At 41.2% G+C, this 25,491-nt stretch overlaps 1 protein-coding gene across 2 annotated transcripts in view; it reads right to left on the bottom strand.

The window, feature by feature from the left end:
- Window positions 1-25,491, bottom strand: part of THSD7B (thrombospondin type 1 domain containing 7B) — a 484,955-nt gene that overhangs the window by 138,940 nt on the left and 320,524 nt on the right. For both annotated transcript variants that reach the window (XM_074967286.1, XM_074967287.1), the window contains exon 13: window positions 3,423-3,617. In XM_074967286.1, the coding sequence (XP_074823387.1) occupies window positions 3,423-3,617 (195 nt within the window). The remainder of the gene's footprint in view (window positions 1-3,422; window positions 3,618-25,491) is intronic.

The raw sequence follows: 25,491 nt of genomic DNA, 5'->3' as shown, positions 1-25,491 counted from the left end.
TCTTCAATGAAGGATTGAAATTGGGCTCTGTCCTCAAGTTTGTGATACAGAACTGCAGGCTCATAGAGGAGAACACCTTTCTTCCCAAAAGGTCCAACCTCTTGGAGCCCCTGAAAGCTGGGATGATCTTAGGATGTTGTGACTTGCTCCCTCCATGACTGCCTGCTTCACTAGCAAGTTGGGCACTGGATGGGTGAAAAGGAAATCAGCTCCTTTGGTTGGGACAAAATAGCATCTCTCAGCTCTTTTAGGTGTGGGAGAGCAGTAGGCTGAGATATGCCAGATCACTCTGGCTGGCTCCATGATGCCCTGTTTTACCAGGAGTGCCCCCTTGCTTGGACCTGTAGGTTACAAAATGTCATTGGACCTGTAGGTTACAGAATGTCAAGGAGACAGTGATAGGAATTCTGGACCTTCTCCAGTGGGATCTGAAGGTCATTTGCTATCCTCAAGAGGCTGCTGCAGTTGTCTGGTGGAGATGGTGAGAACAGACTGATTGTTTCTTCTGGAGATGAGGATGAGATCCCTGTCAGTACCTGTGGATCTGGATCAATTTCCTCCTCATAATGATGGATCCAGTGGATGCAGAGTGGGAGAAGTGTGGTAGAACTCATTGATGGATCCAAGACATCTGCCATATGGTTCCACAGGTCCCAGTAGGGCAACTATGAGGGGTCAACCAGATGAGGGGGACCCCATGGCATCAAGTACTAGAGGTCCCTGGGAAATTCATATCTGGGAGGAGGGCATCCGGCTCTCCTTGAGTGCCTATCAGGACTCATCTCCCTTCGAGGAGATGAAGGACCGGCCTCAGCACCTGACTCGTCCAGGTTGAAGAACTGCTCTCTTTCCACTGGTGAGGATGACGGTACCAGAGGGTGAACACTCCTGCCTGAGCACTGGAGTGGAGATGGTTCCAGTGTTACTGAAGTAGTTTTGTCATCCAATGCAGAAATGTCCCTCAGGAGAACTGGGCCTAAGAGGACAGGGGACTGTGGGTAAGAGAGAAGATATCCTGGGGTATCTGAGGGTTTTTCGCCTTCCTCTGTAGCATGGGGCATGGGTCACTTGTTGGAGGATTCTCTGCACCTTGAAGTCTTTAAACCGTGATTTGAGGACTTCAATAGCTCAGACATAGGTGAGAGGTTTATTGCAGGAGTGGGTGGGTGAGATACTGTGGCCTGCATTGTCCAGGAGGTCAGACTAGATGATCATAATGGTCCCTTCTGACCTTAATATCTATGAATCTATGAATATCCTCTGGCAAGACGTAAGTATCCATACATCCTGGTGTTTGGGGTGTTCCAGCGATTAGGCTCAACAGTTCTGATGCATCCCAAAATGTTGTGGGTGACCAGTCCTTCAAAGGATGGATCAGTACCATCCAAGAGTCAGGTCCACTGCTCTTAGATGGAGCTGGTGGATGCCGATCTTTATGTTTAGGATTGAAGCCACCAACAAAATTGACTGATTCTTTTTCTTTTGCACTTTAATCTCCTCCCCTCCCTTAAGCAGTCCTGAGCCCTTAGGATCTGCATACAAAGGCTGACCCGACCTTGGCAGGGTTGGGGAGGGATCTCTTCTCTTAGGAACACACTTGGACAGGAATCTGTCCTTGTAACCAGGACAGTGCTCCTTACTCTCATGTGAAGCCCTGGATCATGAGTGCTTGGGCTTACCCAGCTCTAGGCTCCGTTCCCAAGTTCATGCTCGGAGGGGTGCTGCTTGTTAGTTGGCATCAATGTACAGAGGGGGTTTCCCTGACCAGATCTGCGTGATAACTCATAGCCTTCTCCATAACCTGTTTCTTCACCTGAAGCTCATGACTTCTGCATGTTCACAGGGGATACAAGAGGCAAATGCTGCACTTTGCAGAGATATGCATCTCACCCAAACAGTAGAGGTAGCATTGGTGGTCGTCACTCACAGAGAAGGAGCAAGAGAAGCAATTCTTGAACCCCAGGACCCCGGGCATAGTCCTAGACTTCAGGGAGGGACTCCCCCAGCAAGCAGAAAAACAAGCTATACTATAAAAACTCTATGCTAATATAAAAACAATTGTCAATATCTAGTTACAGGCTATAAAAAAGAAGCTGGAGAAATCTGTGGATGCTGAGGACTCTGACTCAGGCCATGCAGTGGTAAGAAGAAACTGAAGAGGCGTCAGCTTGCACTGCCTCTTATGCCCTTGGCCTGGAGCATGAGGAGATCAATTGCACATGTGCAGGCCAATGGACACTGCCTGTTAAGAATCTCTGGACTCAGGGGTATGGTGCGCATGCATTCCCATGTATAGAATACACATAGGAATGAGCACTAGAAGAAGAACCCAGTCTGCCAAAGACAAAGAAATGTGTATTTACCTGACTGACCTGCTTGGCTAGGTAGAGGACAATTAAAGTACATTTACATACAAGGTAAACAAAGCCATAAAGCTAAACAAATGGGGGAGATGACCATTTAACAATCATGCCGGAGGACAGAATCTGCACCCCAGGAAGCCTTCCTGGCTCTTGAGGCTGAGAAGTGGTCTTTGAGTATCATAAGAGGCGCAAGAAGACCTTTTAGTTATCCATCACTGTGGTGACATAGGGTATAGTGCTCTTTGAGCCTGTGAAAGTTGGATCCCCTATTACGGAGGGCTAGGGATGCTGCTAACTTGATGTAAGAAAGAAAATTGTTTAGGCAAAGATTGAAACTAAGTTTTAGTCACTAGAAAACATGTTTTGTTTTGTTTTTTGTTATTTGTAATGACATCTGTCTCATTCTTGCTTAGTATCACTTAAATCTCTTTTCTTTGTTAGTAAACTTATTCTTGTTTTATTACAAAACCACCTCAGTGCTGTGTATTAAAATTAAGTGTAAGTCATCAGCTAACCTCAAAGGCTGATGTGTGCGCCACCTCTTTGGAAGCAGCAAGATTTATAATTTCTGAGAATGTCCAGTGAAAAGGACTGGACACTGCAGGGAGATGTCTCTGGGGAACTCAGGAACTGGGGTTCCTCTCCTTGTTATTTGCAGGGCAAGGTTCAGACTGACAGAGTCTTGAAGAGTTTGTGGGCAAGGTAGATGGGCTGGTGTGTCAGGGAACTGACACACATCTTAGCAGCAGCAAAGCTTTCACTCTTGCTAAGGCAAAATGGTAACACAGTTGGGCTCTGAGTTCTGGTGTCCTGAACATGTCACAGTAAGTATCACTTTTGATCCATCTGCAGCCCATGTTGAACTAGTTTGGGTCAACTCCTGCACTGCTTTCACACCTACATGAGCCCTTTATATACACAAATGGACAAATATTTGGTCAAAGATAAACAATATTCTATCTGAAATCTGACAAAAGTTCAAAGTCAACCCAGCAACATCGAAAAAGATAGTTCAAATGTCTTGTCCATAAATCATAACATATAAAAGACTGATTGTACCTGTGAGTGATCTTCTTCTACTTTTTGTTGATTCACAATCTGAAGAGCATGCTGTAAATTTAGACCAAGGGGTGAATGTGCAATCATCTTTGCAGGGAATTAGACACTCCTGTACCAGGGAAGGCATAGGTTCTGTCCACCTCATGCATTCAGTGACATCTGCAGCATGGTTATTGTCTGAGAGGCACACAACAGCTACAAAGAAAAAAACCTCTTTGTTAATCCTGTATATATTTGGTTTCTGCATTCTAACAAACCAGCTACCTATATATGCAAGATTTGCTGTTCTATACCAATAGTATAAAGAAAATCTATATTTAGTTATTATTCATACTGCATTCAAAAGTGTGCTAGGTGCTTCACAGACATGGTAAAAACATATCCTTTCTTTTAAAAGCTTATGATGTAAATCAGATTCTGAAAGTTCAATATTCTCAATTGTTTTACACTTTGTGGGCAACATTCCAGCCAATTATATAGCATAGGACCATCCAAAAACTATTTACTGCTACAGCTGGACAACCCATAACAGAAATGTGACATAAGTCATGATGTCCATCTTGCTTCAGAAATTAGAATATAACCCTTTGGTTGTACATGACAGCATTTGAAAAGGCAAATGCTTGTTTGTACTCATAAAGAATGACTACTTATCTTACAGTCAATTTCACAGTTTCATAGAGTTTAAGGTCAGAAGGGACCATTAGATCATCTAGTGTAACCTCCTATACACAACAGGCTGTTAAATTTCTCCTTAATACCCCTGTATCAAGCCCAAAGACTTTACTTGCACTTAAGCATTTCAGTCCTCAGGAGACTCAACCATATTCTACAGGCACAGAACAGGAGAGACCAAGGTGTCACCAATGTCCAGAGCCCTTACAATGGCAGGGAATTGACAGGGTGCCCAAATGACCCTATCTAGTGAACCACACTCCATGCTCCAGGGGAAAGTGAAAACCCCCAAAGGTCCTCACCGATCTGGGAGTGGGTGGAATCATTCTCAACCCCAAATCAGTGTGACCCTGAGCAAGAGAGCAAGACGCACCAGACTGGCACCTTAAGAGGATTTTCTGTACTACCTCAGAGCCCTGATCTACCCTGCCCAGTCTCCAATTGTGGTGAATCTCTGATGCTTCAGAGGAAGGCAGGGGAGAAAAAACAGAATACATCTAGCCAATTATGCATTAGGGGAAAAATGTTCCTTCCTGACTGACATTTTGGGGTTCACCCAGACCAGTCAGGGGTTCTGTCACTGCCTTCCCTGTAAGCTTGGGGGCCCTTGTGCTGTGCAGCCATGGTTCAGATCCCTGATGCTAGTAGGCAGCACACAATCATAAACTCGCACCCTGCTTTCCACCAGCCCATTTACTCTTTGAAGGGTAACACCAACAGCCCTTCCAGTCCCGAGTCTCCCCAAATACTTTCTCCCTGAGTTCTTAATTACCAACCTCTTGGACACCATTTTGGTTAGTCACCACCACTCCCCCACCCAAGATGTGAAACCAGCCCCCTAATCATCAGCTCACTTTGGCATACACACTCCACACAGTTTGAACACCACAGACCTGCTTGGAATGAAAATAAACAAAAAATGGATTTCATAGGAAAACCACAGATTCTAATATGAAATCGTAAAGGGGAAGCAAACATACACAAGTTTTGCAGGAAAGAAACAAAGGTGCAACCTCAGCCTTTATCCTTTAATATTAGAAAAGGAATTTCTAATTAGAAAAGGAATAATAAGAGTTACCTACTGCCTTAAAAGAGTTTCCCAGCATACCCCCTAGCTATAGGAGGGATCCAGCATTCATGGACAGCCTCCTGCCTCATGATTGTCCCCCAGTTCTGAATGCTCTTCAGTTCAAACCCTTTCCATTTTAAAAGGATGTGCAGTTTTGTTTTCCTTGTCACTGTAGTTATTCAAAGTAGGGAAAACTCCTTCCTCTCTTTGTTTCCAAAGACTGGGGTTTTCTTTTCAGTTTCAAGCTTTTCCCCCTTTGCTTTGATAGTTCCTCATTGTTCCTTCCTGGGCTGGACAATGGCAAGGTGCTTGAAACAAGTCTTGTCTGGTTGAGGAGGTAGCTCCTCCCTACCTGGTTGCTTCACTGCCCTGTTGTGAAGCGAAGCTGAAGTCGCATGACAATTACAGTTTTCTTTATATACATAGATATACCTTCATAACCATAAACACTGTGTGTATGTGAGTGAAAGAGAGATAATGACTATTAAATTCAGTGTATTACAAGCTTTCACAATAGCTCTTACAGTCGAAAACCCAGTGTGCAAACAATTGGTTTAAATGCTTATTCTGGGGGTCTAAACCTGTTCTCCCCTTAGGGAGACTGTCCCCTGCAGGCTGAAGTCCTGAAGCATGAGATTTATTACAATCAGGCTTAATTCAGAGCTCCAAGTGTTATGAGCATGTTGAGGGTGATGCAGGTGATCCTGTTCTCCCCACGTCCATGAAGAAAGGGGATAAAGAGGGAGAATCAGATTCCAAGGCCCGAAGGAACCAGTATGACCATCCAGCCTGACCTGCCATATACACAGGCCGGTGAATTTCTCCCAGAAGCTGGATTAAAGCGGATCTTTTAACAAGAGATTTAACCTTGTTTTAAAGATGCCAAGCAATGGTGAATCCACCACCTGCCCTGGGAAGCTGTTCCAATCTTTAATTACCCTCACAGCTAAGAAATTGCATCTTATGTCAGGGTTAACTCTAACTTCAACAGTTTGCAGCTCTTAAACCTGCTAAAAGACAAAGGGCTGTTGCCCTCAAATTGTCTGCTAATCCAGGAGACAGTCTGCTGTCCAACGGTATTATTTTTCAGCCCATTCTTTGGGGATCTTGTGTAGAGAGTCAGAGAGTTGAAGATTTCATTATAATGCCACTTCTTCCCCTTCTGTTCCCCAGTGCACTGCTAATGCTGATTTACTGTTGTAGATTCAAATTTACACTAAATTGCTATTTAAGAAATTTTACATTTTATTTTACTTCAATCTTAAAGCAGTTCTGAGCTTTCCTGGACATTTGACTACAGTGTGATGCTTAGAGCAATGGCAAAAATGTGTCTTTGCACATTGCTGCTTCTGTATGAGTTCCCATTCTCCTGCTATGCCTCAACTGTGCTTGTCATAGGTGAGGGTAAGAATGCAGCTAGGTCATCTTGGGGCAGGTTGTCTCTCTAGAATCCATACCCAGAGGGCCTCATCCATCTGCCCCTGCTTCTGTGGATGTGGGGAATTCCACCTCCGTGGTACTAATCCACAATCCTCATGATGAAGTCTCCACCAGTTCAGGTGGAATGGAGAGCCTTAGGGATGTGGGAAATGGCTCACTTAAAACGTCACACACACATATGCCTCTTTACCCTGAAAAGCAATGAAGAATCAACAGCAAACTTAATTCAGACTGGGGCTGTATTTTGTACTTAGTTTTGCATGCAATTCTTCCATGCCTTAGATCCACCCTCCTTGGGTTGTGCTGCTAGTGAGAAGAGGTATTTTGGAGGCACATTGTGACTGCATGGACAGATCTGAGAGATCTGCAAGTCATGGGGGCTGAATCCTGTTCTGCAAGGAATGGCCAACCCCATTCTTCAGCCCCCACGGAACAATCAGGTGGCAGTTCTGTAAGGGGGGAATCTCACAGAAATCCCAGTCCCTCATGTGGGTTTCCCATGTTCGGGAATGATCTGGGCCCCTTGTTCTTAAAGTCTGACAATACTATAATGATAATGCTTAATGCAGAGCCTGGAAATGCCTCTTAGATTAGTCCTGACTGCCTGAATCTGAAGACACAATTCTATTTAAAGGCCTTTAGCTATGTGAGTACCAGTCAGCTCCAAATAGTTCTCTGCTATCTGGGGATATTGCTAGATTCACTTGGCATATAAAAGTTTCAGTCATTAGTGAATCATGTGTAGGTCACATCATCTAAGCCAGGACAAAGAGGCAGACGTCTTCATGTAATGATGTTGTTTGGGAATGGTGGCTAAGGGTAGCTAAAGGCTAAGTCTGAACTCTGCCAAATAAAAGATGAAAAGCTCTGTAGCAGCCAAACTCCATAACCTCATGGAGGCCCTGCTGCCAGAACTGTGGATATCAGAGACTGATGATCTGAGCCCTTGGCTATCAACTTAAGAGTCACGGAGGATATTTCACACAAAAAGAAAGGTAAAATGAATTGTTCCTTGTGGAAATATTGTGCTTAATAGTTCAAATCAGGCACACTGTTTTGAGTCTCCAATCATAAACAATGGGCCAAATTCATTCACAATGTAACTTCACTGACAGCAATCTAGTTGGACTGAGGTGAATGTGGCTCAATATGCCTTGCCACTTCATTCTAAGGGTAGCAGTGTTAAGAGCTTATTTTTTATAGACTGTGACCTTTTGCTGGAAATGATTTTTTTTTAAATAAGAAAACTTATAGCCATTTTAAAAAATGTTTTTCTCAACTCTCTGTCTAGAAGATGAATGTTAATATTATTCTGATTCTGAAATGCTAATAATTTCTGGACAGCTGACATGAATGGCTGATATATCAACATATGGAAATATCCAGTGACAGGAAGGACAGTTTTGTGGTTATGATGCAGCAGTCAGACTCGGAAGAACTGGATACAAATCCTGTGTGACCTTGGGAGAGTCACAATCTCTAAATGCCACCATGAGGACGATGACACAACCCTACTTCACGGTTGTTTTGGGAAGATACATTTATTAATGTCTGTGTGCTGCCTACACACTAAGTTACAGGGGCAGTGTAAGAGGCCAGGACAGAGATTCAGTCTATTGATGACAAATAATCACAACAAACCATAACAGCTTGCACTTGTATAGTGTCTTTCATTATAGGATCTAAAAGCTTCAATAATAATTAATTCTCATAATACCCTCAAGATTACTAAACACACACTACATATAAGTTAACCAAGGCTGGGACAGGTTGTGACTTGATTAAAGCAATCAATCAGGGGCAGAATCAGGAGCAAAACCCAGAAGACCCTTGCCTAGATACTAGATAATCTCTCTTTAAGGACCAGCTCTGCTCTCAGTTACACCACAATTTGGCCCCAGGAGCCTAGTTAAGACAAGTGCTCTGACATCGTGTAAAGCCACAAACGATGCCATAAAGCTGTAATGGATAACATTATTTAATTTAGGTTTTATGATGTCTTAATTTTAAAGATTTGCTCTATTATTTTATGGAGATTCCGAATTAATCCACACTTTAGTGGCTATGCATAATTATTTTTTTCTATCACCTTATATAGCTGAGTGCACCAGAGAAAAGTAAAGGTAATTAGCTGTTTTCTTATATCAACTGGTCATTGAAGATACATAGGAAAGCTATGCCAGAATGAAGTTACAGTAGTTTTTTTTAAAAGATACAAATATTTTCTGGGAGTAGGAGGTGACTTGGCAATAAATTGAAGAAAATAATTTATTAAAATGTAATTAGATTTCTCAGGAAAATTCAGTATTTTAAAGAGCATATAAAAAATCGAGAGTGGCTGAAGTCTCTTTAGACTCAAGTGACAATAAATCAGCATATTAATAACTACCTCCAAATTGCTGATCCTTGCCTTTCACTTTCAATCTTTTTGACCCTTACCATCTCTCAATACTAGCAGTCAGAAATGATACTGAGAGATTCCCATTCTCAGCTGTGAAAGCAAAGGGGCAGACGTTGCTTTCCTCTATGATAAGGCATGGTAACTGTCCTCTGCTGGGAAGGTTAAACAAGTAATAGACTTTGATGCCTAAGGTTTGTACAGCCTCATTATCTTCAACAAGGACACCAAAAATTACTTATATAAAGTTGCCATACTGTCCCATCTTAAGTATAATTGAGGCAAAGTAAATATATAAAACTTCTCTGTAGGTGTGTTATGACTGCTAGCGTCTCCAAGAGATGAAAAATATGCTATGCTACAGGAACTATGCTCCAGCATTTACAATTGCATAATCGAAAGACATGCAGCAATATTTATTATTGTATGACAAAAAGTCACAATGATATTAAAACTGAGGTGGTTTTCAAATAGAGACAGATTTTAAAATAGACATTCTATGTCCCCAAAGCTCTTGTAGTTTAACTCCCTGATCCTACAAACATGTACACATACACTTAATTTTAAGTACTTGATTAGTCCACTGAGCTACATGTGACCATTCACATGCTTAACTTTAAGCATGTATCTAAGTGTGCGTGGGATCAGGGCCTATATTAGACATAGAACATGGAGCTCAGAGAAGTTGATGATAAAGGTAAAGTGTGGGCAAAGGAAAATAAGGTAGTAAAATAAATAATAATGCAAATCATATTATACAGCATGCCTATCTAATAAGTGATAATATTTTAAAGAGAAACAAATGGCACAGGAGAGGAGGAATACATAGCACAAGAGAAAGCTGCATGAAAAATGTGGGCTTTTAACAGAGACTTGGAGAAGGAGACAGGGAGACTTGGAGCACAAGAAGAGTGATGTCATTCCATGCATAGGGAGCAGAACAGAAAAAACCTGGAGACAAGAAGTGAAAGGGAACAAACAAGGGGGCCCATCCATAGGAGATAGCTTAGAAATTGGCCATGGAGGAGTGAGAGGCAAAAGAAAAGGAATAGAGTGTCAAGGCTGATGTTATTTGCAGAGTGGAGAAAACAACAGGAAACAAAGTCAGCATGGCTGCATCCTGAATCCCATTATAAGGTAACTTATGGAACTATGCAACTCATTTTTGCACATTGCAAACATATTTCCTAGTTAAGTTATTGATGTCCTCTAAGGTAAAAAAAAAACTTCCAAATGCAGATCAAACATGGTGAATAAAGCTAGATCAAGACATTTTAAACTGATACTCGAGGCAATGGGGAGCAAGTAAAAGATTAAAAGAAGAATGGGATGATATAGTCTAACAATTTAGGATGTGGACTCTGCTCCCTTTCTGTGCTTTAGGCACCTTTCTGTTTACACATCATGGAAAGAGAACTGTTCAGGAGGGATTCTATGGTGGAAAGACAAAGACTGTCTGGGAATCCGTAAGGGGCGGAAGGAAGTTGCAGAAGGGTAGGGAAGTGTCCATCCACGTATAATTTTTGGATGGTATTATTTAGACCACCCAATAAATTATATGTGGATGAACACTTCCCTACCCTTCTGTAACTTCCTTCCCCCTTTACAGACTCACAGACAGTTTTTATTTATCCAGTTTAAATAATGTTTAAATACCACCCTTAAAGGCCAAATCTTCAGCTAACTTAAAACCATTCCTGAAATTTGTACATATCAATGCTGAACATGCAGATACTAAGCTGGCATGCACAGACTCAGTAGCCTTACAGTTCTCTACCTGTGGGACAAGGTGAGTGAAGTAATGGGAGCATGCAAAAGGCACTCTCAGTATTTTGGGAATGCAAAATGAAAGGTCACTTCTGAAAAATTGGCCCCAGTAAACTCCATTTGTATCTAGAAATCAGATTTTGTCCAAGTGCTTTGATTTAAGCGGAGTCTACTGGAATTCACACAATTGTAGTAGATAACTCATTTTCATTCACTGCTTCATATTTTCAAAAGCCACTGTCAGTGCATGTCATACCACAAATACATGACTTTTTCTTTAATTTTATTTGAATTGTCATCAAAAACATGAGTTGATTTATTTGATCTTCCAAAGCATTGTTTTCAGCACTTCAGTCAAAGGCAACAATATGATTTGTGCTACATACTGACTTATATATATGCAACTTTCGAGCAGAACAGCATGAGCCGCTAAAATAAATTAAACAATAAACCAGTAATTGCTTGTTAGGGCACTTTAATTGACTCATAAGTACCATATGTGGAGCAGGAAGGCTGCAGGAACCCAATTATAGGTTAGCTTATGGAAATAAGCAAGTCATTTTGGCATGTTGCAAACATACTCCCTAGTTAAGTTATTGGTGTCCTTTAAAGGAAAAGGATTTTCAAATCAAACATATCTTAGATGCCTTTGATAAACACAATTGATCAAATTTATCCCTAGTGCAACTCCAGTAAGGTTGATTAATACAAATATTTGTCTTCAATGGTGCTAAATTAGGATGTATTTGGCCCATGTATGCTTTCCATTAGGTCAGAGATACATTTTTGCCATAATCCTCAGTTCTGTCATTAACCTTCTAAATAAAATGTTCACATGAAGCAACTTCTGCTATGTCAACACTCCACTTTTTATGAGTGGGACCAAAGGGCAATTGTGGTCCATTTGTAGCCTCATGGATTGAGGAAATATAAACGAAATATAAATTTCACCCAACAGTAATTTATGATTCTGTACTACATAGCATTTATAAATGAATATGAACATGTGAACAAAGACTGCTAATATTAAGACACTGCCAAACAAAGTGTAACAAATTATCACTTTGATTCCCATAGCCCCAGCTACATCACTGGCTAGTAGGCCCTGTTTGAACTGCTGTGCAGGAGTCAAGTAAATCCCTCATACGAATTATAGATCAACCTGATTTCTTTCAGACTCACTAAGATCTCATAATGCAGTCCTATATATTTGAATATCATCTCTCACCAAAGTATAAATTATACTAACACTCCCATCTCACGTATTTTTAAAATAAATACCACAGAAAAGACAGCCTGCTTTATATTTGAACTTCTACTTAAAACTAAAGTTAGATGCTGTTTAGATGCTTCCAATCTACATTTTGAAGTAAAGCTCAAAGCAGTCCAGATGATTTTAAATTATTGTTGACTGAAGTGCTAGCGCTAAAAGAGAAATGAAGCATTTCCTTTTGAACTCTGGCTAGTCATTCTCATCACTGACACTGAACAGGACTGAATTGGAAACAGGGATGAGTTCAACATTCTGGAGCAAGTTCTATGCTGTCATAATTTAATGTACCTCTATCGACTTCAATATAAAACACAGTGACTGATACAGAAAAGGTAAACCAGGCACTCCCATATTTCTTCTCTCTTAACATTAGAACAAGATGATGGTCAATTAAACTAACAGGAAATGAAGTTAAAATTGATAAAATAAAGTATTTTTTATAAAAGGTATTCACTGCTATAAGATATCGGTGGCCAAGAACACAGTAAGACTCCAAAAGGATCATACATTTATATGAATAATAAGAGTATCTACATTACAGTTACATTAGACAGAATATTAGCCCTTTGCTTCAGGGCATATACCAACCACTAACTGTGGTTAATAATAAAGTTAGAAATTTCCCTTATGCCCAGATTATTCCATGAAAGAGCACCTTGCCCCTTCCATCTGGTAATGGGCCGGTGTCAAGAGACAGGATACCAAACTACAGCAACTAATGGTTTGATTTAGTATGTGCCTGTGTTTTATTTACACATACAACTAAAACGTGTGCCATAATGTAAATTTGTGGCATCTGGAAACTATATTCGTTAAATAACAATTATCTCTAGTTAAATGTGAGTTTCAGAAATTTCTTCTATAAACTTTTATATGGTGGAATCAAGAGTTTTATGTATTTAACATACAGAGATGCTGAACAAATCTTTAGAGGAACATCACTGTTTTATATGGCTACTACAAAAGCATATATTTTTCATACGTTAGGCTCAATCCGGGGCTCAAAAGCAGACTGCACACTGAAGCTCCATTGTGTCAGAGTTACACAAGTAGAGGCTTGCAGGATTAGGTCCACTGGCCCCAATTCAGGAAAGCAGCAAATGGAAATAAAAAAGCAATATATAACCAATAGAAGAGAAGAGGAAATGGCAATCAATATAGATTAGAAGTTATGAAGTGTAGAAAATTGATTCGGAAACCTAAAGACAACAGAGAAAAGTCCATGGCTGGCAGGGCTAAGAACAACAAGGAGATTGTAAAATGTTTTAGGAACAAAAGAAATCATGGCAATAAAATAGACCCTTACTAGATGGAGATTGTAAAACTATTAATGATGCAGGGGAAAAAGCAGAAGTGTTCAGTAAATTTCTGTTCTGTATTATTCTGTAATTATTTCTGTTCTGTATTTGGAAAGAAGGATGATGTACTTACATCACATGAGGATGAACAAGTACTTTCCAGTCCACTAGAAGCTAAGGAGAATGTTAAACATAATCTACTAGGGATAAACTTTTTAAAGTCTCCAAACCTGAATAACTCATACCCAAGAGTACCAACAGAATTGACTGAAGAGATCTCTGGCCCACTGGTATTAATTTTTAATAAATCTTGGAATAGTGAGGAAATTCCAGAAGGCTGTAAGAGTGTTAATATATTCAAAAAGGCCAAGTGGGATGACATGGATATAAACCAGTTAGCCTGACATCAATCCCAGGCAAAATAATGGAAAACCTGATATGAGATTCAATTGATAAAGAATTAAAGGATAGGAATAGAAATAATGCCAGCCAACGTGGTTTTATTGAAAAATAGGTCTTGTCAAATAAACTGGATTTCATTCTTTGATGAAATTACAAGCTAGGTTGATAGAGGTAATTGCATAGATGTTATATTCCTAAACTCTTGTGAGGCCTTTGACTTAGTACCAAATAACATTCTGATTACAAAATTAGCCATATACAATATCAAGAAAGCATATATTAAATAGATTAAGAAATGGCTAACTGACAGATCTCAAAACATAGTTGTCAATAGGAAATCATCATTCAGTGGGGCTGTTTATAATGGAGTTCCACAGGGACTGATACTAGGCCTTGTTCAACATTTTCATCAATCACTGCTCATCAAATGTGCAGGTAACACAAAGATTGGTGGAGTAGTAAATTTCAGTGAGGTCAGGGAAGTCATAAAGAGAGATCTGGACAGCTTGGTAACTTGGCCCTGTTCAAACAAAATGTGTTTTAATTCAACCAAGTGCAGAGCTTTTTACCTAGGAACAAGGAATACAGGCCATACCTGCAGAATGGGGGATGGTATCCTGGAAAGCAGTGACTGTGAAAAGGAATTAGAGGTCATAGTTGACAAGCAACTCAGAGAGATGCTGTGGCAATAAGGGCTAATGCGATCCTTGAATGCATAAGCTAGAGAGCAGTCAGTAGCAGTATGGCGGTGATTTTACCTCTGTATACAGCATCCATGAGACCAATACTGGCATAATGCATATAGTTCTGTTGTCCGCAGTTTTAAAAGGGTGTTGAAAAATAGTAGAGCGTACAGAAAAGACCCACAGATATGATTCAAGGGCTGGAGAAAATGTCTTACAGTGAGACACTTAAAGAGCTCAGCCTGTTAAATTTATCAAAAGGCAGATTGAAAGGTGACTTGATTACAGTGGACAAATACTTTCATGGGGAGAAAATACTGGGTACTAAAGGGCTCTTTAATATAGAGGAGAAAGGCTTAACAAGAACCAATGGCTGGCAGCTGAAGCCAGATAAATTCAAATGAGAAATAAGACTTTAAAAAAAAATAGTGAAGGTGATTGACTATTGGAACAAACTACTAAGGGAAGTGGTAGATTCTCCACCTCTTGACGTCTTCAGCTCAAGGCAGGATGCCTTTCTAGAAGATGTGCTTTAGTTAAAACACAAGTGATGCTTTAGTCAAACACAAATTATTGGGCTCAACACAGGGATAACTGGGGGAATTTTAATGACCTGTGATATAGAAATCAGATTAGATGATCTAATATCCCTTCTCACCTTACTCTCTATGAATCTGTGAAAAATTAGAGCCAGCGCATAATGAGAATTGAACTATTTTTAACATGACTGCTTACTTTATTATTGTTCAGAAAAATCTATATTCCATGTTAGATAATTATTCCCATTATCTCTCAATGTAGCAGTAACTAGGTAACAAATGAGCTGTGAAAAAGAGAATTTATAGATAATTTTGGCTTTTTTTAATTGAAAGATATTGTAAAGATCCACAATATTGACCATTTCTAAGAATAGATTCATAAATCATCATGATGATCTCATTTATTTTCCATACAGAACTGCTTCCTTTTCTAGGTGTATTTTCTCCAGATTACCCAGATGGTAACATTTATTCTACTCCATTAGTTTAATGTGGGGGTACACAGTATTCTCAGGGTGCCATGCAACCTGCAGTCATGGAAGGCTTATTTGTAGACCACCAGTATAGGAAGGCAAGGTGTCTAAGGTCCCAATCTGGTAAAGATTTACATATGTGTTTAATTTTACTACTACTATTAGTCTCCCTGAACTCGATAGAATCACTCATGATAGAAAAGTTAAGCACATGTGTAAGTGTCTGCAGAATCATGACCTAGAGTAGGAAATTACAATACAAAGATAGAAGACAAGGAACAAATAGTGTTGGGATGGAGATTAGTGATGGAAGGCAACTTAGAAATACTGAAGCAGGTTTTAAACTGACTCTGACATCACCAGTGTTTCCTACCCATTTTTAGATGTCACTGGCATCAATTGACTGTGAAGAAATAAAGGGTGATTTCTTGATGCACAGGTAGAACAGCTGTCCCAGGTGCAGAGGACAACATAAGAAATGCACACTTATCACACATTTAGACTCTCCATACTTTTAAGATTCTGAGGGCTACAGCCACAAAAGGATTTAGATACCTAACTGCCACTTTAGGCATCTAAGTCCAACATTCAGGTCCTCAAAATCCTGCTCAGCTGCCATCTAACCCTGTAGGCACCTAAAGGTCCCATAGCACCTAAATTTCTGCCATGGGGCATGCACACAGCTGCCTACATCCCAACACCCAGATGTCCAGTTAACACCTTAGCCCTAGCGGGATCCCCTCAAACTATCTTGCCTTCAGGGCCCAATCCAGTAGTTCTGCTCACCAGATTTGGGCCTCACACAAAATGCCACAGAAGGTGGTGGCAGTTCTACTCCTTTCCCCCCTATGGCTTTTAGCCCAGTGGTTAAAGCACTCACGTAGGAGCTAGGAGACCTGGGTTCAAATGCTTCCTCCGCCTGATGTGGACCAAGAACTTGAACCCAGCTCTCTCTCCTTTCAGATGAGTGCCCTGAGCTATTCTGGGATGGGTTGCTCTCAATCTCACCCATTAGGGAGAACAATACATTGTGTATAAATAATGTAATAGTCATTCAAATGGAGATATGAATTTGGGTAAGTGCCTGAGCCACTGGGGTTTGGAGCCATTTTCTCTCTCTCAATTACTGTATTTTATACAAAGTGGAACAGCTTCAACAAGAGATTGAGACACCCACCACAGAATACTCTTCTGGGTTACACAATCTATGGATGCTGTCTCATTCCCTCACCCCACTTTTATTCTAGCTTTATGGTAGGTTTTCAATTTTGTATTTATTTTCACTGTATATTAAAAGGAAAAATAAATGAAAATATGTAAGATGCTTAATGTTAGAAATTATAGTGCAGTCTTCTCAGAAAATGAATCTTTCTTTTTTCCTTTTTCTGTGATCTACCTTTGACAAAGAGCATTAGAATTCAAATGACTAGCAGAACCAACCAGCATGTTAAATACCTATTTAGGACAGATTATTTATTGCAATACTTGAACATAAACAAAGACAGGCTGTCTCTCTCTCTCCCTCCCTCTCTCTCTCACACATACACTGATTGCATATGAGATTAAGAGGATTCAATATATCAAGTAACATGAGAGGCAGAAAATAAAACACACTCACTGAGTCAAATTAGAAAATCAATTTGCACAATACTTTTGAAGGGACTGATTCTGGTCTGACTGAGGACAGTGGGAGTTTTGCCACTGATTTAGGTGAGTAAAGAACCTGGCCTAAAAATATTACAGGCCTAATCCAGCTTCCATTAAAGTCAGTGGGAAGAGTCCCATTAATTTCCATGTTAACTGAACTGGAGATTGATGAATGGCACCTTTCTCATAAATAGACCTAATTAAACAACTTGGTAAGGGATGTTTGGCAGCGGGTGAGAAGTACATAGCACATCAAAGGAAGGGTTGGGGGTTGCAGCCCTACCATTGGATTTACACTAACCTGGAGCCTCTGTGCGCTGTTCTGGTCTCCTGTCAGGACAAACTGTTTATTCCCTAATTAGCCTTTACAACAGCTTGGTATAGCCAGGGTGCAGGGAAGTTTTGACCACAGCCCCCCACACTGCCGCAGGAGGGAGGGAGAGACAGCATATGAATTGTTATACTAGCTCTACAAGCTCCTGAGCATTCTCTTGTACTAAGGAGGTCCTTGTGATTTTTACTATGCTGGTTCTCATACAGTTAAAGACCAGGGCACTTATATCAATCACTTCGACAGCTACTTGAAATATTCACAACAAATCCCCAAACCACATGAAAATTTTATTATATACCCTGAACATAGAGTCCTACAAAAGATTTGCTAAGGTCAAAACTCTTGAGTGAACCACAGGCTAATTTCTGGCTTTGCCTCAAAATTATCTACTATAATAAAGTTACCAGGTCTGATACAAAGGCTGGGCCAAATCTGAATGGTGCTGCAACCCCATACACCATGTCACAATGCCACTCATTCAGATTTGGCCTCGCCACCCCTGTCATGACGGAGGGGCAGCTGGGCTAAATTTGAGTGGCATGAGGGACGGAACACTGAAGTGTTGCCGAAGGCAGCAGATGGTCTTGAGCAGCCTCTGAGGAGGAGGAAAATAGGGGGAAGGAATTATGAGAGTGATCAAAGGAAATATTAATCTCATAGGGAGGGAGGTATAAAAGTGAAAGGAGAGAGGAGGCGAATAGTCCACAATAGTCAGAGAGCATGAGCCTAGGGACCTGTGGGGTTACAATGTTGGAAGGGTGGGATGAGGATGAACCAAAAAAATCAACTGACAACACAAGAAATGAGGAAAAAATATGTATCCTGAAGCCAAGTTTAAAAATTAAGTGAATATGATGATGTCAAGAGGTTCCACAGGATTGATCCTTGGAGGTCCTTCGGATGCAGTAAGGGCAATACATAGTGAAAGCCCTTGACTTGATCCCTGTGTCCTCGGTTGTTTTGTGCAAGAAGCTCTGAGAATAAATACTGAGGGTACTTTCCCCCTGGGTCTGGAGAAAGCAGTGAAAGGCCCTGATTTCCTCCTGCACGCTTGGCTGTAGTTGAATGTTCTCTTCAGGTAGAAATCTGAAATAATTCTCGCTGAAGCCAACAGAATTACATCAGCATATAAATCAGAGAACCAAGCCCCAAATGTTTACACTACGAGACCAGTGCTTCCTAACTGTCTTCACTTCAGTGATGAGACAGAGTGGCAGACTCCAAAATGAGCACATCTGGATTGACTGAGTACTCAAGTGGGTATAATAGATGCCTTTGAACTTGATGGGCAGTAAATAGCGTACTTGAGCCTTTGTGAAGATCACCGAATACCAGCAAGTTTCCTTTCACTGTTATTAATCATAGCCTGCGCTCCCAAAAATAGACTGGGTGCTTCATAAAAACAAGTAAAGATACAGTCCCTAACCTGAAGAGTTTACAATTTAAATCTGACAGGACACAATAAACAAGGGAGCAGGACAGTCAAAAAAGGGCACAGGGAAACAGAAAGGAAGGACAATGGTGACAATACTATGATCACATAGTTATTCTCACACCTTGATGCTTCTGTTGGAGATGGACTGGATGGAGGAGTGAACACCTTTTTTACGGTGCAGAACCAAACCATATGGAGCACCCTGCCTGGCAGCATTCACTGGGACAGGGGCCAAGTGGACGGGGAGAGGCAGTCAGATAGTCCCTTGCTGCATGTATCTTCTCATTATCAAAAGAGCATGCATCCAGCTTGCACAGCAGTGTGATGCTTTGGGGTTCAACCCCGACCAGTAAGGGGTTGTGTCACTGCCTGCCCTGTAGCCCTGAATGTCTCTGTGCTGTGTAGCCATGGTTCAGAGCCCTGACACCAGCAACATGCTCACAGCACAATAGCCTCACACTGGCTTCCACCAGCCTGGGTTACTCATTGCAGGATGACCCCAACATACTCCCAGTCCCAAATTTCCCCCAAACTGTCTGTCCTGTAGTGCCTAGCCCTCTCACTGAACACTTACAGAAATTAAGTTAGCTGCTCCCTTAAAGATAAAGTAGCCAGCAAAGCACTGAATTGGTTTATTGTAAAAGTAAAACAAGTTTATTAAACAAAAAGTCACAGGTTTAAATTATACCAAGTATAAGGAATATAGAAAGGGTTACAAGCAAACAAAAGTAAAAATACTCTTCTAAGACTAAAACCTGATTTAACAAACTAGAGCCTCTATTTGAGAAAAGTGTTTCTCACCGAGACTTTTTTCCTGCACGGCTAACCAGACTCTCTGTCTAGGACCCTTCACAGAGCTCAAAGTGTTCGATTATTTTGTCTCCTCAGGTGAAGAAGGCCAAAATGGCTTTTTTTTCTCCTTATATCTTCTCAAAGTTCATTGACCTTCCTTCAAGAGGCAGGAAGGCTTCCTGGAGATGAAATCTCCATCCCCCATTATGATTTTCCCCACTTGCTCCCCTGATGCCTTTGTTTACCTTGCATGTAAATGTGTGTTTCTTTGTCTTTGGTCACACTTTGCTTCATTTACACTCGAGACACATTCAAGCAGGCAGAACCACATTCCTTTCTCTGGAACAGCGACTTAGGCATTGCTTGCCAAACACATGTTAAGAACATATTTCCACTTCATAGCTATAAAGTCATTTGTGGGTTTACCACACATACATCACACACAAATATTAATTATCTGTGAATTATTAGTTTTCCAGTGATGTATTACATGCCATCTTTTGGGTATCTATCATGACAACAGTTTGCCAACTGACACTGGGAACTCTTAGGGTCACAGGTACTTCTAATCATTAGACTGAAGTCTCAGTGGAGTTGGTACGTGGTTGCTTGTTGCCTGTGAAGGTGGATTCAGTCCATTTTCTCCTAATCTTCACATTTACTTGTCATTTGGTCCAGATGCCTGGTACTGAGGGATGGGATAGAGAACTGGTCTGAAACTGATTAAACTCATTCTGCAGTACTAAGGAGAATTCTGCTCCAAGTTCCATTGTTTCTACCAGTTGACTGGAGAAACTCCAGTTACTCTGGAGTTTCACTTCTGTAACTGAGAGCAGAATTTGTCCCATTAGGGTTTTTTTTGTTGTTGTTGCTGTTGTTGTAAACCAGTCAAGTTTCTCCCAAATTCTGACAACTCTTTATAGCACTGGGGCTTGTCATCTTTACCTTTGCATAATAAATAATGTTTAAATGCTTTGCCATCTGAAACTTCCAGTCTAAAACTTATAAACAACTAAATCTGTTCTGACTGCTGGTAATAAAAATGCACATTCAAATAATTTATAACATTTAAATTAAATACCTTTCTCAGTCATTCCAGAATATTGTCCACTTTATGTGAGCCGAAATAGAGATATTATTACTTGAGCTGGAAGGTCACATTGTACTTTGAAACGTATTTAAAAAAAAAGAGAGAGAGATTGTGAAAAGGTTCTCAGGCAGAACTTGAGAAATCAAAAGTGTTATGCCTTTCAGCAGACTTGCCCAATGGGAAACTTAACTACACAGCTTTGAATTCCATTAAGAACAAAGTCTACTGTGATGTGCAGGAGATCCAAAAATAAAATAAAAAAATGTTTTACACATCTTCTTGAACATTCTTAGGTATTGTGGGGGGAAAATGTTTTACAGAAACTTTTCCTCAGGGTACAATAGCTTTGTTAAGCACGAAAAATCACCAACAAGAATGGACTAACAATAATGATGCTGAAGGATGAATTTTAAAATATTTTATTTTGAACTCTGATCCCCACTAAAAATAGGAACGAGTATTTTTCCTGGATCATGTAAAGTATTCACCCTTAATCCAACAGAGGAGTTGAAATAGGTTTCTCTTCTAGACAGAGATGAGCACACTATTATTTTTATTGTTCTATTATGTTTATTGCTAAGGTCATCACTAACAGCACATTCATTTTTACTGTTATTAGAAGGCTGTACTATCTCAATGGACTATTTCAGGGGTTGGCAACCTATGGCACGCGTGCCAAACATGGCACATGAGCCAATTTTTAATGGCACACTGCTGTCTGCCGGACCCGTTAAAATGTATTATTGGCATGCGAAACCTTAAATTAAAGTGAATAAATGAAGACTCGGCACACCACTTCTGAAAGGTTGCCGACCCCTGGACTATTTTCTTTTCCTTTTAGTTTAGTTAAGATGGGGATGAGGGAGTGGAGAAAAGACTGAAAAAATGTAAAGGGTAGTATATCTCCTGTAACGTGTTACTGTTCTTCCCACTTCCTGTGCTTTGTCTTACCAATAAGAAAGAACATCTCAATTAGTAACTATAATGAGGAGTCCTTGTGGCACCTTAGAGACTAACAAATTTATTTGGGCCAAGCTTTTGTGGGTTAGAACCCACTTCATCAGATGCATGGAGTGAAAATACAGGAGCAGGGATAAATACATGAAAGGATGGGGGTTGCTTTACCAGGTGTGAGGTCAGTCTAACAAGATAAATCAATTAACAGCAAGATACCAAGGGAGGAAAAATATCTTTTGAAGTGGTAAGAGAGTGGCCCATTACAGACAGTTGACAAGAAGGTGTGAGTAACAGTAGGGAGAAATTAGTATTGGGGAAATTAAGTTTAGGTTTTGTAATGACCCAATCACTCCCAGTCTCTATTCAGTAATTAGTATTACTGTATTAATGTGTAATCAGTATTACACAATTAGTAACTGTAATTCAAGTGATCTTTATACCGTATTATTATAGTGAACGGAGATTATGGGGGTGATTGGCAAAACTTCTGTTGATTGCAGTGGGAAGAAGAACAGGCCCTGACAGACCTTCCTTTAATGTACATTTATAAGGAGCCTAATCCTGCAGCCCTTGAATATACCAAACCCCAACTGATTTCAAAGGGAATTATGAATGCATAAGAGCAACAATATTAGGCCATAAAAGTTTTCCATTAATGATTGCTTTCCTAATGGTTTTAACCAGATTATTATAATTATTTTCATCTATAGCAGGGGTCGGCAACCTTTCAGAAGTGGTTTGCTGAGTCTTCATTTATTCACTTTAATTTAAGGTTTCACGTGCCAATAATACATTTTAACATTTTTTAGAAGGTCTCTCTCTATAAGTCTATATATTATATAACTAAACTATTGTCGTATGTAAACAAGGTTTTCAAAATGTTTAAGAAGCTTCATTTAAAATTAAATTAAAATGCTGATCTTATGCCACTGGCCTGCTCAGCCCATTGCTGGCCTGGAGTTTCGTTCACCTAGGCTGACAGTGGGCTGAGAGGGGCCTGCGGCCGGGATCCCGGCTGGCAACGGGCAGGCAGCCAGAACCCCAGACTGGCAGTGGGCTGAGCGGGGCTGGTGGCCGGGACCCCAGACCAGCAGTGGGTTGAGCGGCTCAGCCCGCTGCCAGTCTGGGATCCCGGCCCTGTCCACATAGAGTAGGTACCTACCTTCTCCCTGGTTCTAGCCATTCTCTTCCTCTCTCTGCACTGAGATGAGGGTGGGAGTGTGCTGAGAACAGGGCTGGAGGTGAAGGAGCAGGCTGGGGGTTGGGGTGCAGGGTCTGGCCAGGAGCTAGAATGAGGGAGGGGGCTCAGGGTTGGGGCAGGAGGTTTGGGTGTGGAGCGCTTACCTAGGCAGCTCCCATTTGGTGTGATGGGTGCAGGTGGAAATGTGGGGAGGGGGTGTGCAGGAGCTCCTGTTTGGTGTTCAGGGTGGGAGTGGGGATGTGGGGGGTGCAAGAGTCAGGGCATAGGGTGTTGCGGGGCTGGGTATGTGTGGGGGGTGCAGGAGTCAGGGCAGGGGGCTGGGGATGTGTGAGGAGGGTGCAGGAGTCAGGGCAGGTGGCTGGGGATGTGTGGGGGATGCCGGAGTCAGGGCTGGGGTTGTGTGGGAGGTGCAGGGGTGAGGGCAGAGGGCTGGGTGTGTGTGAGGAGGGGTGAGGGCAGAGGGCTGGGGGTGTGGGCTGGGGTCGTTGGGGTGCTCCCAGCCCCCTGCCCAGAGCGGCTCACGGCAAGAGGCTGGAGGGGATATGCCCTGATTCCACCCCCTTCCCCAAGGTCCCCGGAGCAGAGCACGTGCTGCAGCTCCGCTTTTATCTCTCCCACTCTGTAGCAAGGGCCGTCAGCTGATCAGGCGCAGGGAGGGAGAGGAGAAGGGGCAGGAACCCAGCAGGCTGGGGGAAGAGGCGGAGGGAGGGGGAAGCTTGCCCGCCCTGCAAGGAGAGAGCGGTGGGTGGGGTGCGGAAAACAGTGGGCCGGGCAGGATTTTTAGTGGCACCCTGCTGTCTGCCCAGGTCTGGCAGACAGCAGCGTGCCATTAAAAACTGGCTCACGTGCCGTGTTTGGCACACGTGCCATAGGTTGCTGACCCCTGATCTATAGAAACTTCACAGTGATAAATGGATGCACAACTTGCTGGTTTATGTAAAAATTTAAATGTAGCAAAAAATAAATTAGACAACAAAAAAAGTTCCCTCAGTATTTGCCTTACTATACACATTGCTAGAAGATCATTAATACTTTTAGGTCTTCTCTGTGTGTTCCACTCTATCTATACCTAGGGTATGACTGACTGTGATACCACTATAAGTTTTCTTATATTACAGTCCTTCCAGTGCAAATCTTTAATCTCAACAATAATGAATTGTCAGTCCGATTGTCATCTTATTCCCTCTTTTCACCTGTGTACTTCTGTTCACCTTTGCTAAAACTCTCAGCAGTTTTTGCCTTGAAATTGCTATGTGCATGTTTCCTACTTGACGCTAAACGTTTTCACCAGTTGTCTCTTACAGCACTACTGGGGCATTTCAGACTTGTAATGAGGAGAGCATGAAGTAGGAGGAACGTGTGTGGGTGTCTCTGGAGAGTAAAGTGGAATAAAATAAATCTTATAAAAATGTTCTCATTTTTTGGTTCATGTTGTGTGACCTGTTTTTGAAACAAAAAAAGTGTCTGTATTCTGAAATGCATCTAATGTCTGAAAAATATGACGCGTCAAAAATATAGAAAAAGGCACCAGAACAGATCAACAGCAAGAGAAGCTCCAACAGGCGATGGCAGCTCAGTCACAGGCTCCCAGTAATGTTGCGAGTGACATAGCAGTCAACCCCAATGTCCATTTCTATACCCTCCCACATACCTTCACTGGCACTGGCCCAATTCTGCAAGGTGCTGAGCGCTTGAAAGGTGCTGAGCATCCTCAACTTCTGCTCACTTTAAAGGGGATTTGTGACAGGGCCTAAAACCCACACACAAAACAGGAAGGGGCTAAGAACCCTCCCTGCCTGCAGACAGCAAAACCAACCCCAACCCAGCTCAGATGTGAGAAATGTCAGTGATGGAGCTGCCCCCCAGCTGCTTCAGAGAAAGTAAAAGAGGGAGAAATAGATAAAGGACTGACGCAGGCTTCTCAAACTCCTCAAACAGAAGTCATCTTAACTGACTTACACCCAATGCAACCACAAGGAAGTCAGTCCAGAGCAGGATCTGGCCCTATTAGTACTGCTAGCAATTCTTTTAATGTCCACACACACACACACACACACTCACACAAAGATGCATGAAGCTGGAGGGAAGGGAACAAAGATTAACACCAATTATGCTGATACTGCCATTACACTTAAAACCAAGCAAACATAAAAAGGGAGCTTCCAAAACTTCCTACAGTGATAATTATCTCTTTAATTTTAAGATAAGTTATTTAGGAAATAAAATTTAATGAGAAAACAATTCAATACTTTGAACACCCATTAAGATTCTCCTCTTATATCACTTTTCTAAGAAAGTACTGATGTTTGAAAAAATTTAAGTGTATATTTTAGACACACAGTAAATTATTTAGTCTTACTATTTCTAGTAGTCTATTTAGTCTTACTATCTCACAGAAAGAAAGAAAGAAAGAAAGAAAGAAAGAAAGAAAACAAAAGCATAAACATTCGTAGCATCCCATTAATTCACAACTCAAGAATTGTTGTGTTTGTAAACTTTCTGAACACGAAGTCTATCAAATTAAGATCTGTAAAGGTATTCAGAATTGATGGACCCACTACATTTTATTCCTTTGTTTGCTTTTCTAGATCCTCTT

Source organism: Natator depressus, chromosome 11, assembly GCF_965152275.1.
Source record: "Natator depressus isolate rNatDep1 chromosome 11, rNatDep2.hap1, whole genome shotgun sequence".
Classification (NCBI taxonomy): domain Eukaryota; kingdom Metazoa; phylum Chordata; order Testudines; family Cheloniidae; genus Natator; species Natator depressus.
The sequence above is the reverse complement of the archived record's forward strand: the minus strand, read 5'-3'. Positions and strand labels throughout refer to the sequence as shown.